This window comes from Oncorhynchus nerka, linkage group LG4, assembly GCF_034236695.1.
Source record: "Oncorhynchus nerka isolate Pitt River linkage group LG4, Oner_Uvic_2.0, whole genome shotgun sequence".
NCBI classification, from domain to species: domain Eukaryota; kingdom Metazoa; phylum Chordata; class Actinopteri; order Salmoniformes; family Salmonidae; genus Oncorhynchus; species Oncorhynchus nerka.
The window spans coordinates 68,012,602-68,031,125 of record NC_088399.1 but is presented as its reverse complement, the minus strand read 5'-3'; the positions used below and the strand labels follow the sequence as shown (position 1 = coordinate 68,031,125).

The 18,524-nt window shown below is 42.6% G+C and overlaps 1 protein-coding gene across 7 annotated transcripts in view; it reads right to left on the bottom strand.

Annotated features, from left to right (window-relative positions):
- The window catches only part of LOC115128500 (rho guanine nucleotide exchange factor 2-like), a 102,679-nt gene that overhangs the window by 44,226 nt on the left and 39,929 nt on the right, over positions 1–18,524 (bottom strand). For 6 of the 7 annotated variants that reach the window (XM_029658380.2, XM_029658379.2, XM_029658374.2 and 3 more), the window contains 2 exons: positions 4,242–4,404; positions 2,408–2,475 (listed from right to left, as the gene is read on the bottom strand). In XM_029658380.2, the coding sequence (XP_029514240.1) occupies positions 2,408–2,475; positions 4,242–4,404 (231 nt within the window). Of the gene's footprint in view, positions 1–2,407; positions 2,476–4,241; positions 4,405–11,473; positions 11,800–18,524 lie in introns of those variants that run through there. The other variant, XM_029658381.2, reaches the window with a different exon arrangement.

The following is an 18,524-nucleotide window of genomic DNA, read 5'->3' as shown; positions in this document are numbered from 1 at the left end:
TATTGGTTGGAGTCATTATAAATCATTTTTCAACTACTCCACAAATTTCTTGTTAACAAACTATAGTTTTGGCAAGTCGGTTAGGACATCTACTTTGTGCATGACAAGTCATTATTCCAACAATTGCTTACAGACAGATTATTTCACTTATAATTCACTGCATTACAATTTCAGTGGGTTAAAAGTTTACATACACTAAGTTGACTGTGCACTTAAACAGCTTGGAAAATTCCAGAAAATTATGTCATGGCTTCTGATAGGCTAATTGACATCATTTGAGTCAATTGGAGGTGTACCTGTGGATGTATTTCAAGGCCTACCTTCAAACTCAGTGCCTCTTTGCTTTATATCATGGGAAAATCAAAATAAATCAGCCAAGACCTCAGAAAAAACATTGTAGACCTCCACAAGTCTGGTTCATCCTTGGGAGCTATTTCCAAATGCCTGAAGGTACCACGTTCATCTGTACAAACAATAGTACGCAGGTTTAAACACCATAGGACCACGCAGCCGTCATACCGCTCAGGAAGGAGACGCATTATGTCTCCTAGACATGAACGTACTTTGGTGCGAAAAGTGCAAATCAATCCCAGAACAACAGCAAAGGACCTTATGAAGATGCTGGAGGAAACAGGTACAAATGTATCTATATCCACAGTAAAACAACTCCTATATCGACAGAACCTGAAAGGCCGCTCAGCAAGGAAGAAGCCACTGCTCCAAAATCGCCATCAAAAAGCCAGACTACGGTTTGAAACTGCACATGGGGACAAAGATGGTACTTTTTGGAGAAATGTCCTCTGGTCTGATGAAACAAAAATAGAACTGTTAGGCCATAATGACCATCGTTATGTTTGGAGGAAAAAGGGGGAGGCTTGCAAGCAGAAGAACACCATCCCAACCGTGAGGCACGGAGGTGGCAACATCATGTTGTTGGGGTGCTTTGCTGCAGGAGGGACTGGTGCACTTCACAAAATAGATGGCATCGTGAGGATGTCAAATTATGTGGCTATATTGAAGCAACATCTCAGGACATCAGTCAGGAAGTTAAAACTTGGTCGCAAATGGGTCTTCTGAATGGACAATGACCACAATCATACTTCCAAAGTTGTGGCAAAATGGCTTGACAAAGTCAAGGTATTGGAGTGGCCATCACAAAGCCCTGGCCTCCATCCTATAGACAATTTGTGGGCAGAACTGAAAAAGTGTGTGCGAGCAAGGAGGCCTACACACCTGATTGTTACACCAGCTCTGTCAAGAGGAATGGGCCAAAATTCACCCAATTTATTGTGGGGAATCTTGTGGAAGGCTACCCGAAACAATTGACCCAAGTTAAACAATTTAAAGGCAATAATACCAAATACTAATTAAGTGTATGTAAACTTCTGACCCACTGGAAATGTGATGAAATAAATAAAAGCTGAAATAAATCATTCTCTCTACTATTATTCTGACTTTATTCTGAAGTGGAGATCCTAACTGACCTACGACACGGAATATTAAATATTAAATGTCAGGAATTGTGAAAAACTGAGTTTAAATGTATTTGGCTAAGGTGTATGTAAATTTCCGACTTCACCTGTATACATATGCACTACATGACAAAAAGTATGTGGATACCCGCTCGTCGAACATCTCATTCCAAAATCATGGACATTAATATGGAGTTGGTCCCCCTTTGCTGCTATAACAGCCTCCACTCTTCTGGGAAGGCTTTCCACTAGATGTTAGAACATTGCTGTGGGGACTTGCTTCCATTTCGCCACAAGAGCATTAGTGAGGTGGGAAACTGATGTTGGGCGATTAGGCCTGGCTTGCAGATTCAATTCATCCCAAAGGTGTTCAATGGGGTTCAGGCCAGGGTTCTGTGCAGGCCAGTCAAGTTCTTCCACACCAATCTCGACAAATCATTTCTGTATGGACCTCGCTTTGTCCACAGGGGCATTGTCATGCTGAAACAGGAAAGAGCCTTCCCTAAACTGTTTCCACAAAGTTGGAAGCACAGAATCATCTAAAATATCATTGTATGCTGTGCCTCAATGCTTCCCATCCAACCTGACAGAGCTTGAGACGATCTGCAAAGAATAGGAGAAACTCCCCAAATACAGGTGTGCCAAGCTTGTAGTGTCATACCCAAGAAGACTCAAGGCTGTAATCACTGCCAAAAGGTACTTCCACAAAGTACTGAGTAAAAGCATAGGAAAACTTATGTAAATGTGATTTCATTTTTTGATACTTAATAAATTAGAAAATAATTCTAATAACCTGTTTTTGTTTCATCATTATGGAGTATTGTGTGTAGATTGATGAGGGGGAAAAAAACTATTGAATCAGTTTTAGAATAAGGCTGGAATGCATTCTAAAATTCTTTCCGAATACCCTGTATATACATCCTGTTATCTCTTACCCTCTGTTTCATTTTGGCACAGTTTGGCAACGTGTCTCGACAGCGGTTGTGGATGGTTACACTGCAGGCTGTGAGAAAAAGAAAACACACACGTGATTCACTCTTTCAAACATTTTTTTCTCTCTCTCTCTCTCTCTCGCACCCTATATGTATCTTTGTTCCTCTGTTTTATATGTCAACCTTCATCGAATATGGGGAAACTTTTAATATATGTTGAGGATCTCCCTCTCTCTTCCCACTTCTCTTTTCCCTGTCCCACCTGCTTCGTTTGTGGCCATCGTTTCACTTCCTGTGCAGGGTTTGTGAACAGGAAGTTAGGGTTTAGACACAACTGGCGGAGGGGAGGAGAGACCCAGGGGTGTTTCAGAACCCTCTAACCCAGTTCCACTGGTCCTCCCCCGCCCGCCCTAAACACTTCTCTGACCCAAATCTAGACATAAAGCCTACTTAAATTTGTAGGCTTACACACTGAAGAACGCAAACCTGACTCCCTGTTGCAGTAAAGACCTTTTTTTAGAGAGATCGTTTAAGACAATTGTTTGAGTGAACACTGAATTTATTTGCTTTTACTTATTCACCGGTTTGATTTGGTGTGGTGAAATCAAGCCAAACTAAATCTGGTGAGTAAGTGTACTAGCATTAATGGTATTCACCCTGAACTAAATTTAGCATATTTCATAATTTAGTATTAGGAATTTGAACAACGTCATGAGACAGTGACCTTTAACTCCCCCTCAAAATAGGAAGAACCTGCAAGGTACATAGTTAGCGCCTGACTATATTAGCGGTTACCGCCTGCCACAGATACAGATGGGCTATCAGAGCAGAGTCTGGTGCAGGCCAGCACAGGGTGCACAGTTCTGATAGAACACCAGGGCTATTATCTGTATAGGGGCATGGAGTCCTGACAACACAGGAACTGTTTGTTATCTGTAACCAACCCTCTCTGTCTGGAAAACTGAATCAGGTTTGGTTGAGAAATGCTACCCAGCAGAAAAAGTGAAGTATATAGGCATAACAGGAAAGGGTGTGTGTGTGTGTGTGACACGTGTCTATATTTGTGTGTGAAATGTTTTGCCTGTGCACATGACTGACACACACCGTGGCAGGTTTTGCATAAATTAATGTATATTTTTGTGTGAACTGTGTGTCAAAATATATTCCTATAATGTAAATATTTCAAAATATATATACTTAGCATAACACACAAACCAAAATGTATTCCAGCACAATCTATTGTAAGTTATATCAAATGTAATGAAAATACATTGGGCTGCAGCTCCTTCTAGGCCAATTTGCCAGTGAGGATGGCAGTGGAGATGTGTTTTTGAGTGGGTGAGAAGCTCACCATCCCCAACTCTCACCCATTATCTGACTGCATGTAGATCAATGTCCATAATGTAACTATTTTAAATGGAATTGATAGTCACGTTGTAGTTCATTACTGTGTTGTAGCTTATTTGGAGAGTTAACAGGTTGATTTGCTTGTAAAGGAATGGTATAAATAGCGTAGATTGTTCCCTTTGGTAGTGCCTCAATATTCTGCCACTATAGAGTGATATGACAATGTATGTCCTGATAAATGATGCTGTATTTTTGTAAATCGTCTTAGGGTTTTAGGGAGGTGCAGGGTGTGGTACGTTTTTGAGATGTTCTTTTGGTTTGCTGAGGTACACATGCTGTGTAGCTCAGGCCTGTATCTGAAGGATCTGGTGGGTAGGCAAGGCTTACTGGGACAGTTAAGGGCCACTATAGGGGTGCTGTGTGTGTGGTAGTAGTTGTATTAATTTGTAGTATTAGTAGTAGTATTTGTAGTAGCATTAGTAGTACTCACTGGGGCAGCTGAGGGCCTCCTTGGCAGTGATGCTCTTGTTGCATGCTGAACAGAGGGTGGTCCCCGACACGGTGAGGGAGGTGAAGAGATGCCCGTTGCTGTAGCGCGCCTCCCTGTCCCGTGCCTCCTTCTCCCTCTCCCTCATGCGTTCCTTCTCCTTATTCTGGGAGGAGATGAAAAAAGGAGGAGAGAAGCAGAATGCACTGATGACATACAATGGCACCTTTGACATGAGGTGGACAGGTTAAAGAGTTTAAATCATGTGTCAGAACTTCCCTTAACCCTCCTACTCTTCTGCTTTTAAAAACGAGGCCTTTTACATTCCATCAGTACCTTAAAGAAACATGTTGGTGGAAAGTCTACAGCTCGTGACAATAGCAAAAGGAAGCTAAATCTAAGCGTTACCAGTAGCCCTCTTAGGTGTCAAAATTAGATGTGAGAATGACAAAAGCTAAAGAGGGAGTCCCCCCCCCCCACCTGGATCCGTCACACACCCCATTGTTCCATCATTAATGAGGATTTCCTAATACAATGTCCACCTTCATCTTGTAACCATAGCTACCTCGACCAGGCAGGCCATAGTCGCCCTGACTAACTAACTTAATAGCTGATGCTACCTCCAACTAAAAACTCCAGTGTGTTCCTGTCACGGAAGCATGAGCAATGTTCAGTGTCTTTGGGAACCAGTCTGATGGAGTAGAACTTTATGCAACATACATTGATGACTTCTTGGGAACTAAAAGCAGTTGCCGCCACGTTGAACCTGTACATTTTCCTGTGTTGGGATTGATTGTTCAAGCAGAAACAGGTATACGGTAGCAGTGAAGGGTTAACAATGTCTTTCCATTCTTTTAGAGTTGTGCCAAGTAACGTATTTTTATCTGTGTGTCAGGGGAGGGACAGCCTTATGTCTGTTGCCATGTTGACATCCTGCACAGGAAGTAGACAGGGAAGGCTTCCTCTTTTGGGGCTAAAGTGGGCAGGGTGAGCTGTTACTAGGGCAACAGCGGCAAAAGAGGGAGGGCACCACAAAACCGCATTTGTGCAGTTTTTCATTTGAGGTCAAAAGTTTTTCTGCATTCAGTGTGAAATAATTGAGGCTAAAGGTGAGAGTTAGAGACTTGATTCTCTGTGTGTGAGATCAGTACGTATGGGTAGGTCTCAAAACCAAATGTCACTATAAAAGTAAGATGATTTACAAAACTGGTCAGTATCTTTTGACAGCGATCACTAGCAGAGGACGTTAATATGAGAGAGAGAGAGAGAGAGAGAGAGAGAGAGAGAGAGAGAGAGATGACTCCCAGCACTTTACACAACATAGGCCCAGAATGCAACACAATAGACGTCTGTGTTTTCACTGTCTTTCTACACCTTCTCACTCACTACCCCATCATTGCCTTATGTCTGTTTCCGCTGTTTTTCTACAGAAGGCTGATATTGAGAAGCAAATTGGAGAACGGCTTGTGATGATCACATGAACTTTTGCAGTAAAAGAGGAACCCAAGCTAGACAGGTTGACTGTAGTTTGCCATGTCGTAATTAAAATATAAATATTGCTGAGTGGTAAATGTCTAGACAATGACCTTCATGGTGTTTTCCACCATCTCATAGTCCACACAGCACTAACACACCTGATAAATTGTCTGGTTGATAAAGCAAGACTTAATGAATAGATTCTTCGTCACATCAAGTTGAATTGTGTGTTTGTGCTTGGCTGGGAAAATAAATGTGGGTTGTGGGGACAGGAGTTGAGAAACACTTCTCTGAATCTATCCGGGACTACTTATACAGTATAGTGATGTCCAAAAGTTTACATTTGCCAATATTACCATTACATTTTGGCATCATCGTCATCATCTCAGTGGTGACCCATGACATTCAGGGTAGACTGATATGCTGGGCCAGGTCTTCCAAACCTCTACATCTGTACTGTCCCTAATTGTTGGTCAATGTGTGTGTACCTGTTTAAAGTAAACTGTTATTTTGATGCAGCAATGCAAAGCGCTAACATTTTTACAGGGAAAAGAGAATAAATATACCAATGAAGTTTATAATTAGTCATTTCTGATGTGTCAGAGGCAAAGCGCTCTCTCTCTCTATATATATATATATATATATATATATATATATATATATATATATATACAGTGAGGGGGAAAAGTATTTGATCCCCTGCTAATTTTCTAAGTTTGCCCACTGACAAAGAAATGATCAGTCTATAATTTTAATGGTAGGTTTATTTGAACAGTGAGAGACAGAATAACAACAACAAAAAATCCAGAAAAACCCATGTCAAAAATGTTATAAATTGATTTGCATTTTAATGAGGGAAATAAGTATTTGACCCCTCTGCAAAACATGACTTCGTACTTGGTGGCAAAACCCTTGTTGGCAATCACAGAGGTCAGACGTTTCTTGTAGTTGGCCACCAGGTTTGCACACATCTCAGGAGGGATTTTGTCCCACTCCTCTTTGCAGATCTTCTCCAAGTCATTAAGGTTTCGAGACTGACGTTTGGCAACTCTGTCACGTTCTGACCTTAGTTCCTTTTTTATGTCTTTATTTTAGTTGGTCAGGGAGTGAGTTGGGGTGGGCATTATATGTTGTTTTTCTGTTTTGTTCTGTTATATTTCTATGTGTTTGGCCTAGTATGGTTCTCAATCAGAGGCAGGTGTCAGTTGTTGTCTCTGATTGGGAGCCATATTTAGGTAGCCTGTTTTCTATTGTGTTTTGTGGTTGGTTGTATCCTGTGTTAGTGTTTTCACCATACGGGACTGTTTCGGTCGTTTGTTTGTACTTTTGTTATTTGGTTCAGTGTTCTGTTGATTTATTAAATATATCATTATGGACACTTACCACACTGCATATTGGTCTGATCCTTGCTACTCCTCCTCTGAAGAAGAGGAATTCCATTACAAACTCGAACCTTCAGCTCCCTCCACAGATTTTCTATGGGATTAAGGTCTGGAGATTGGCTAGGCCACTTCTTCTTGAGCCACTCCTTTGTTGCCTTGGCCGTGTGTTTTGGGTCATTGTCATGCTGGAATACCCATCCACGATCCATTTTCAATGCCCTGGCTGAGGGAAGGAGGTTCTCACCCAAGATTTGACGGTACATGGCCCCGTCCATCGTCCCTTTGATGCAGTGAAATTGTCCTGTCCCCTTATCAGAAAAACACCCACAAAGCATAATGTTTCCACCTCCATGTTTGACGGTGGGGATGGTGTTCTTGGGGTCATAGGCAGCACTCCTCGTCCTCCAAACACGGTGAGTTGAGTTGATGCCAAAGAGCTCCATTTTGGTCTCATCTGACCACAACACTTTCACCCAGTTGTCCTCTAAATCATTCAGATGTTCATTGGCAAACTTCAGACGGGCATGTATATGTGCTTTCTTGAGCAGGGGGACCTTGCGGGCGCTGCAGGATTTCAGTCCTTCACAGCGTAGTGTGTTACCAATTGTTTTCTTGGTGACTATGGTTCCAGCTGCCTTGAGATCATTGACAAGATCCTCCCGTGTAGTTCTGGGCTGATTCCTCACCGTTCTCATGATCATTGCAACTCCACGAGGTGAGATCTTGCATGGAGCCCCAGGCCGAGGGAGATGGACAGCTCTTTTGTCTTTCTTCCATTTGCGAATAATCACACCAACTGTTGTCACCTTCTCACCAAGCTGCTTGGCGATGGTCTTGTAGCCCATTCCAGCCTTGTGTAGGTCTACAATCTTGTCCCTGACATCCTTGGAGAGCTCTTTGGTCTTAGCCAATGGTGGAGAGTTTGGAATCTGATTGATTGCTTCTGTGGACAGGTGTCTTTTATACAGGTAAGAAACTGAGATTAGGAGCACTCCCTTTAAGAATGTGCTCCTAATCTCAGCTCGTTACCTGTATAAAAGACACCTGGGAGAGGGGGTCAAACACTTATTTCCCTCATTAAAATGCAAATGTTTTTCTGGATTTTTGTTGTTGTTATTCTGTCTCTCACTGTTCAAATAAACCTACCATTAAAATGATACACTGATCATTTCTTTGTCAGTGGGCAAACGTACAAAATCAGCAGGGGATCAAATACTTTTTTCCCTCACTGTATACACAGCCTAGTGCTGTATAATTGTCTTAAACGCTAAAGTGAGCGATACATCAGGGAGTGAAAGAATAGATGGGGTGAGATAGAGAGAGAGATATAGAAGGTGTCATTAAAAGGTGTCAGGACGATAACACTGAGAAAGACATGGGAATATGGACAGAGTCTGTAGGGGGATTCATTTTATAGTCTTCCACTGGTTTACTTCACTGAGTCACTGATAAAGCAACGGCAAACACACACAACAAAGTTTCGTACCTCTTATACAGTGTGTTTCCTAGAACTTCCATGCTTTCTGTGTGTTGGTATGTGTATTGACATCAAATGTGTGTGTATGTGCGCGCGCTCCAGATTAAGGACTGCTGTGTGGACTGAAGTGGCCCTGTAGCCTGATTTATGTCCTCTGGAGGGATGATGGGCAAAGCAGAGCCTGAGGTGGATTCAAGTTTAGTCTCCCTAATCGACATACCATACAGAGGGACAAGAAGAAAACGGGGAGCCAGTCTAATATTGGCCTGTGTGTGTGTGTGTGTGTGTGTGTGTGTGTGTGTGTGTGTGTGTGTGTGTGTAAGAGAGAGAGTCCCTCCAACCTGACACACAACTCTGGAATGCACCAGAGTCATTGCTCTCTACGGAAGTCGTATCCTCCATCTCGCCCTCCCTGTATCTCACACAACATCTTTCTCCATCCCCCTCCTCTCACTCTTTATTTCTAACTCTCAAGATGTGTCCTTTCGCCCTCGGTCCTCTCGTTCGAACACATTCACGCCTACACACATTCTCCTACACGGTTTCCCATGTGTGCTATAGATTGCAATAGCTCCCTCCCACCTCACTCCTGTACTGTAGGAAGTATTCCTATTTCGTTTGATTAAGTTCAACACAACCATACATACGGGAAGCAATACTGATCAAAATAATAACACAAGGAAGCACAGTGACGATGATGGTTTTTACTCTGGTCACTAATTGTGCTTGGAAAGTTACTACTTAAAAATGAGTAAAATGCAGACATCACTCCTCCATTTCCCAATAGTTTGTCTAATTTCAGTTTACGTGACAAAAGAAGCAGTCATTTTGTAGAGAATCATTGTGCTATCTAAACCGCTGTCAAATATCTTTTCCATAACCAAAAATATAGCTTTTTCAGCTGGTGTACAAAACCGAAAGTGAAAGATTCAAAAAACAAAACATAGAAGAGCTTCTTAGAATGGCTTTCAATGAGAATGACAGATCTATAAATCCCATTTCTATGTGAATTTGGTCGGGTCGCCCTAAAAGTTACATATTGCAACTTTAATCAGGGTTCAAACCACAAGGGTGCTGGGGACTACCATAGCAAATAAGGGCACCCAAGCATTAAAAAACATCAACAGCGGGGGTTGTAATAAGCATTTCAGTAAAAATATTGACTTTGATATACTAGGGCAGTGTTTCGCAACCTTTATTTATCCTTGCCTGGTGCAAAGGAATCAAATGAATACTCCCATTTAGTGGAAACACCACCCACATGGTACTCCAGACAGGCACTGTGAAACACTACAAGTATTTAAGAGACAACAAATAGTATTTAAACTCAGGTCTGATTAGTGTAGTGGTGTGAATGTGTAACATGAACCGATGACACCAGCGAAATTAGTCGAAGCATGGTCTCCTCTATGTGCTGAACATGCAAAACCTCTTAACTGTCCAGTTTGTTGTAGTGTGTGAGTGATACATAGATTTGTTGGCACTGGCCCCAAAACTATGTTTAATAAATGTGCAATAAGCATACATGCACACATGCACACACAACCCCCCACCGTAGGAAAGTGATGTTCATATGGCGCTGGCAAGCTAAGGTTTTTCTCAGACATCCGCCATCCACTGTGCCAGAGAAAGCAGATAATATCACACCAACAGAGTGTAATTTCTATGGCAACCGATGCTATAGTCAAACACACACACAAGCTGCATGTACCTTACATACAAGATCACTGGTCTCCTCTATGTGCTGAACATGCAAAACCTCTTAACTGTCCAGTTTGTTGTAGTGTGTGAGTGATACATAGATTTGTTGGCACTGGCCCCAAAACTATGTTTAATAAATGTGCAATAAGCATACATGCACACATGCACACACAACCCCCCACCGTAGGAAAGTGATGTTCATATGGCGCTGGCAAGCTAAGGTTTTTCTCAGACATCCGCCATCCACTGTGCCAGAGAAAGCAGATAATATCACACCAACAGAGTGTCATTTCTATGGCAACCGATGCTATAGTCAAACACACACACAAGCTGCATGTACCTTACATACAAGATCACTACATTAACAAAACTAAGGGCACATGCAGTCCTCATTCCCTGAAACCAGCTCACATGCAAGCATGTGCACACGCACACACACAATCAGTCTAATTGGGAGGCAAAATGGTACACAGAACAATGTCATATTTTAATATTGCAGGCCTGCATGGTAATAGCATGATGCACGGTTGTTTTGTTGCTGTAGACTATGTATGGTGTATAACGTTTACATGTAATTCTGAAAATAAACCAAAATAATGTACAGGTACATGCTTCTTCCAATCACAAATATTACACTAAAGGTATATACATATTTTAGGTGTGTCTCATAGGTCTATATATAGCTTACATGGAAAACTGCAAACAACTGTTAGTTCCAATGACTATGTTTGCTCTCCAGAATGTGGCAACACTTCCGGGTACCGATGCACAAATCCCCCCCCCCCCCCAAAAAAAATAACTTTCTCCAACTCAGACCCCTAGTCTCGATATTTTTGGGAATCATGACCAAACAGAAAAAGGTGATGAACAGTATAGGTTTCCACAGACCAATTGTCACCATAAGGGCAGGATAATTGCCAAGCGCGCCGCTTGTTTTTGTGAAGTATCTCCATATTGCGCAAACTTCCTAAAAAAATTGCCTACGTGCTTCTGCAATGACGATCGCAATCTAAACGTTATCATTATAACCAATATTAGATAATGTCTCCAATTCTAAAATGACATCCACAAGTTTCAAGTTTTAATCATATGTACAGATGCGCTTGAAACATTAACTTTTTGCGCATTTCACTTTTGTCAGACATTTGCCAGTAGCACAAGGTATCAGTAATAGTAAGCCTCCAAATACATCCACTCACCCGTAAATTAATATCTCTCATTCTCTCTTGTCGAATTTTCGACAGATCCGCGACTCTGGACATGGTGAGAATCGAGACCCTTCCTCTCCAGTACGATAAATAAATCCTTTTAAAGGCAAAGCGCTTGTGGCTGTCAAGCAGGAACTTTAAATATCTGCCTGTTTTGTTCTTCCCTGAGAGGTTAACGGTAAAGCAGTTATATGATTATATGGCTAGGGTAAAAGGTCTGTGTTGTAGCCAAACTGTAACACCCTTACAAAATAGCACGTTCAACTTGTCTGTATCCCTAGTCCAACGGCAATGTCACTGATGCTGCGTAAGAGGAGGCTTTCTCATACAGGAAATTCTGTCGTTTTTTTGCACTTCAGATTATAAAAAATTACGCCTACCGGAGGAGGTTTCAGAATGAGCACATCTTTTAATTCGGTGATAACATTCACTGCTAGCACAGAGAGAAAATAGATGGAAGTAAATCAAGAAGTGTTAGGTTCTTTGTGGTACTAGTCTGGTATTATGGAGAGCGAGGGAATGGTCACTCGTTGTATGTACACTGAACAAAAATATAAACGCAAGTGTTGGTCCCATGTGCTGAAATAAGACACATAAAAAGCTTTATTACTCTCAAATTTGGTTAACAAATTTGTTTACATCTATGCTAGTCGGCATTTCTAATTTGCCAATATAATCCATCCACCTGATTTGTGTGACATAAACATTTTTAAAACAGCATTGTCATTACACAGGTGCACCTTGTGCTGGGGACAATAAAAGGCCACTTTAATATGTGTGGTTTGTCAAACAACACAATGCCACAGATGTGTCAAGTTGAGGGAGAGTGCAATTGGAATGCTGACTGCAGTAATGTCCACCAGAGCTATTTCCAGATAATGTAATGTTAATTTCTCTAGCATAAACTGCCTCCAGTGTCGTTTTAGAGAATTTGGCAGTGCGTCCAACTGGACTCACAACCGCAGACCATGTGTAACCATGCCAGCCCAGGACCTCCACATACATACAGTGCATTCGGAAAATATTCAGACCCCTTGACTTTTTCCACATTTTGTTACGTTACAGCCTTCTAAAATGGATTAGTCCCCCCCTCAATCTACACACAATACCCCATAATGATAATGCAAAAACAGGTTTTTAGACATTTTAGCAAATGTATTACAAATAAACTGAAATATCAAATTTACATAAGAATTCAGACCCTTAGTACTTTTTTGAAGCACTGTTGGCAGTGATTAATGCCTCGAGTCGTCTTGGGTATGACACTACAAGCTTGGCACACCTGTATTTGGGGAGTTTCTCCCATTCTTCTCTGCAGGTTATCTCAAGCTGGATGGGGAGTGTCGCTGTGCAGCTATTTTCAACAACAAAAAAGTTATACATTTGCAAAAATGTCAAAAAACCTGTTTTCACTTTGTCATGATGGGTGCAGATTGATGCCAGGTTTTTTTAAATACATTTTATAATAAGGCTGTGATGTAACAAAATGTGGAAAAAGGCAAAGGGTCTAAATACTTTCCAAAAGGACTGTACATACATATACAGTACCAGTCAAAAGTTGACACACCTACTCATTTAAGGGTTCTTTATTTTTACTATTTTCTACATTGTAGAATAATAGTGAAGACATACAAAAATATGAAAAAACACAACCAACAAAGTATTAAACAAATCAAAATACATGTAATATTTTAGATTCTTCAAAGTAGCCACCCTTTGCCTTGATGACAGCTTTGCACACTCTTGGCAATTATCTCAACCAGCTTCATGATGTATTCACATGGAATGCATTTCAATTAACAGTTTAATTAGAGTACTTGTGTAATCATTAGTGGAATTTATTTCCTTCTTAATGCCTTTGAGCCAATCAGTTGTGTTGTGACAAGGTAGGGGTGGTATACAGAAGATAGCCCTATTTGGTAAAATACCACATTTCTGAGGCTGGTAACTCTTAATGAACTTATCCTCTGCATCCGAGGTAACTCTGGGTCTTCCTTTCCTGTGGCGATTCTCATGAGAGCCAGTTTCATCATAGCACTTGATGGTTTCTGTGACTGCACTTGAAGAAACTTTCAAAGTTCTTAATTTTCCAGATTGACTGACCTTCATGTCTTAAAGTAATGATGGACTGCTGTTTCACTTTGCTATTTGACCTGTTCTTGCCATAATATGGACTTGGTCTTTTACAAAATAGGGCTATATTTTGTATACCACCCCTACATTGTCACAACACAACTTATTGGCTCTAACACATTAAGAAGCAGAGAAACAATAAAATAACAGTAGCGAGGCAATACAGATGTGCGGGGACACATGTTAGTCAAGGTAATTGAGATAGGTAATTGAGATAATATGTACATGTAGATAGAGGTAAAGTGACTATGCATGGATAATAAACAGAGAGTATCAGCAGCGTAAAATTGGGGGTGGGGGGTGGCCATTTGATTAGCTATTCAGGAGTCTTATGGCTAGAAGCTGTTAAGAAGCCTTTTGGACCTAGACTTGGCGCTCCGGTGCCGCTTGCTGTGAGGTAGAAGAGAGAGAAGTCTATGACTAGGTTGGCTGGAGTCTTTGACAATTTTTAGGGCCTTCCTCTGACACCGCCTGGTATAGAGGTTCTGGATGGCAGAAAGTTTGGCCCCAGTGATGTACTGGGCCGTTTCTTTTGCAGTGCCTTGCAATCGGAGGCCGAGCAGTTGTCATACCAGGCGAGGATGTAACCAGCCTGGCTCTCAATGGTGCAGCTGTAGAACTTTTTGAGAATCTGAGGACCCATGAGGTCCCTCAGTTCCCTGAGGGGAATAGGCGTCATCGTGCCCTCTTCACGACTGTCTTGGTGTGCATGGAACATGATAGTTTGTTGCTCTCAACCTGCTCCACTACAGCCCCGTCGATGAGAATGGGGGCTTGCTCTGTACTACTTCTTCTGTAGTCCACAATCATCTCCTTTGTCTTGATCACGTTGAGGGAGAGGTTGTTATCCTGGCACTGACCTCCTCCCTATAGGCTGTCTTATTGTTGTCGGTGATCAGATCACTGTTGTGTCGTCGGCCTACCTAATGATGGTGTTGGAGTTGTGCTTGGCCATGCAGTCATGGGTGAACAGGGAGTACACAAGGGGACTGAGCACGCACCCCTGAGGGGCCCACGTCTTGAGGATCATCGTTGGTGGTGTGTTGTTATCTACCCTTACCCCCTGAGGGCGGCCCGTCAGGATGTCCAGGATCCAGGTGCAGAGGGAGGTGTTTAGTTCCAGAGTCCTTAGCTTAGTGATGAGCTTTGAGGGCACTATGGTACTGAACGCTGAGCTATAAGTGGGAAAGGGCATTGTGGAGTGCAATAGAGATTTCATCATCTGTGGATCTGTTGTGGCAGTATGCAAATTGGAGTGGGTCTATAGTTTCTGAGATAATGGTGTTCATGTGAACCATGACCAGCCTTTCAAAGCACTTCATGGCTACAGACATGAGTGCTATGGGTCGGTAGTCATTTAGGCAGGTTACCTTGGTGTTCGTGGGCACAGGGACTATGGTGGTCTGCTTGAAACATGTTGGTATTACAGACTAGGTCAGGGACAGGTTGAAAAATGTCACTGATGACACTTGCCAGTCTGTCAGCGCATGCTCGGAGTACACGTCCTGGTAATCCGTCTGGCCCTGAATGTTGACCTGATTAAAGGTCTTACCCACATCGGCTACAGAGAGCGTGATCACACAGTCATCCAGAACAGCTGATGCTCTCATGCATGCTTCAGTGTTGCTTGCCTCGAAGCGAGCATAGAAGTGATTTAGCTCGTCTGGTAGGCTCGTGTCACTGGGCAACTCACGGCTATACTTCCCTTTGTAGTCCATTATAGTTTGCAAGCCCTGCAATATCCAACGAGTGTCAGAGCTGGTGTAGCACGATTCAATCGTATTCCTATATTGACGCTTTGCCTGTTTGGATGGTTTGTCAGAGGGCATAGCTGAATTTCTTATAGGTGTCCGGGTTAGAGTCCCGCTCCTTGAAAGTGTCAGCTCTACCATTTAGCTCAGTGCGGATGTTGCCTGTAATCCGTGGCTTCTGGTTAGGGTATGTACGGTTAGGGTATGTACGTACGGTCACTGTGGTGATTACGTCATCGATCCCCTTATTGATGAAGCCAGTGACTTATGTGGTGTGTTCCTCAATGCCATCGGAAGAATCCCGGAACATATTCCAGTCTGTGCTAGCAAAACAGTCCTGTAGCTTACCATCTGTGACCACTTCCTTATTGAGCGAGTCACTGGTACTTCCTGCTTTAGTTTTTGCTTGTAAGCAGGAGTCAGGAGGATAGAGTTATCGTCAGATTTTCCAAATGGAGGGTGAGGGAGAGTTTTGTACGCATCTCTCTGTGTGGAGTAAAGGTGGTCTAGAGATTTTTTCCTCTGGTGCACATGTAACATGCTGGTAGAAATGAGGTCAAACTGATTTAAGTTTCCTCGCATTAAATTCCCCGGCCACCAGGAGCGCTGCCTCTGGATGAGCATTTTACTTGTTTGCTTATGGCCTTATACAGCTCTTTGAGTGCTGTCTTAGTGCCAGCATCGGTTTGTGGTGGTAAATGGACAGCTACAAAAAATATAGATGAGAACTTGGTACATAGTGTGGCTTACAGTTTATCATGTGATACTCTACCTCAGGCTAGCAAAACCTTGAGACTTCCTTAATATTAGATTTCATGCACCAGCTGTTATTTACAGATAGACACAGACCGCTAACCCTTGTCTTATCGGAGGTAGCGGTTCCATCTTGCCGATGGACCGAAAACCCAGCCAGCTGTATGTTATCCATGTTGTCGTTCAGCCACGACTCGGTAAAACATAAGATATTACAGTTTTTATTGTCCCATTGGTAGGACAGTCTTGATAGGAGCTCATCCATTTTATTGTCCAATGATTGCACGTTGTCTAATAGGAGTGATGGTAGAGGCGGATCTCCTCCAGCACCATTCTTTCTAGTCACAAATGTGATGAAATAAGATGACAGAAATTTCACATGTAATACAGTAACTGAAGAGCTTTGCAAAAGAGGAGAAATGTATGATCAATTTATACAGAGGGACTACTTCTAATGAGGCCAAGACAACTGAAGACATAGGCTATGCTATAATCAATGCCTTGTCAATTCATATGGACCTGTTATATGAGTTGTAAATGCATATTGCATCCAATCAAAACAGTGCTGAAAATATCATCTGGTTGAACACACACAGGTAAACTATTGCTCAAAATGTATTATAAATGATTATATGACTTTGGAAGTTTCGGTATTAAACAATATGATCCATGCCTTCAATTGCATTAGCCTACGTTATTCCAATATTTTCATAATTCAGTGACGTTCATTTCCATAGTAATTCTTTATGGATCCATCCAGTTGTGGTTCAAAAATCAAATCAAATTTTATTTGTCACATACACATGGTTAGCAGATGTTAATGGGAGTGTAGCAAAATGCTTGTGCTTCTAGTTCCGACAATGCAGTAATAGCCAACAAGTAATCTAACTAACAATTCAAAAACTACTGTCTTATACACAGTGTAAAGGGATAAAGAATATGTACATAAAGATATATGAATGAGTGATGGTACAGAGCAGCATAGGCAAGATACAGTAGATGGTATCGAGTACAGTATATACATATGAGATGAGTATGTAAACAAAGTGGCATAGTTAAAGTGGCTAGTGATACATGTATTACATAAGGATGCAGTAGATGATATAGAGTACAGTATATACGTATGCATATGAGATGAATAATGTAGGGTATGTAACATTATATTAGGTAGCATTGTTTAAAGTGGCTAGTGATATATTTTACATCCTTTCCCATCAATTCCCATTATTAAAGTGGCTGGAGTTGAGTCAGTGTCAGTGTCAGTGTGTTGGCAGCAGCCACTCAATGTTAGTGGTGGCTGTTTAACAGTCTGATGGCCTTGAGATAGAAGCTGTTTTTCAGTCTCTCGGTCCCAGCTTTGATGCACCTGTACTGACCTCGCCTTCTGGATGATAGCGGGGTGAACAGGCAGTGGCTCGGGTGGTTGTTGTCCTTGATGATCTTTATGGCCTTCCTGTAACATCGGGTGGTGTAGGTGTCCTGGAGGGCAGGTAGTTAGCCCCCGGTGATGCGTTGTGCAGACCTCACTACCCTCTGGAGAGCCTTACGGTTGTGGGCGGAGCAGTTGCCGTACCAGGCGGTGATACAGCCCGCCAGGATGCTCTCGATTGTGCATCTGTAGAAGTTTGTGAGTGCTTTTGGTGATAAGCCGAATTTCTTCAGCCTCCTGAGGTTGAAGAGGCGCTGCTGCGCCTTCTTCACGATGCTGTCTGTGTGAGTGGACCAATTCAGTTTGTCTGTGATGTGTATGCCGAGGAACTTAAAACTTGCTACCCTCTCCACTACTGTTCCATCGATGTGGATAGCGGGGTGTTCCCTCTGCTGTTTCCTGAAGTCCACAATCATCTCCTTAGTTTTGTTGACGTTGAGTGTGAGGTTATTTTCCTGACACCACACTCTGAGGGCCCTGACCTCCTCCCTGTAGGTCGTCTCGTCGTTGTTGGTAATCAAGCCTACCACTGTTGTGTCGTCCGCAAACTTGATGATTGAGTTGGAGGCGTGCGTGGCCACGCAGTCGTGGGTGAACAGGGAGTACAGGAGAGGGCTCAGAACGCACCCTTGTGGGGCCCCAGTGTTGAGGATCAGCGGGGTGGAGATGTTGTTGCCTACCCTCACCACCTGGGGGCGGCCCGTCAGGAAGTCCAGTACCCAGTTGCACAGGGCGGGGTCGAGACCCAGGGTCTCGAGCTTGATGACGAGCTTGGAGGGTACTATGGTGTTGAATGCCGAGCTGTAGTCGATGAACAGCATTCTCACATAGGTATTCCTCTTGTCCAGATGGGTTAGGGCAGTGTGCAGTGTGGTTGAGATTGCATCGTCTGTGGACCTATTTGGGCGGTAAGCAAATTGGAGTGGGTCTAGGGTGTCAGGTAGGGTGGAGGTGATATGGTCCTTGACTAGTCTCT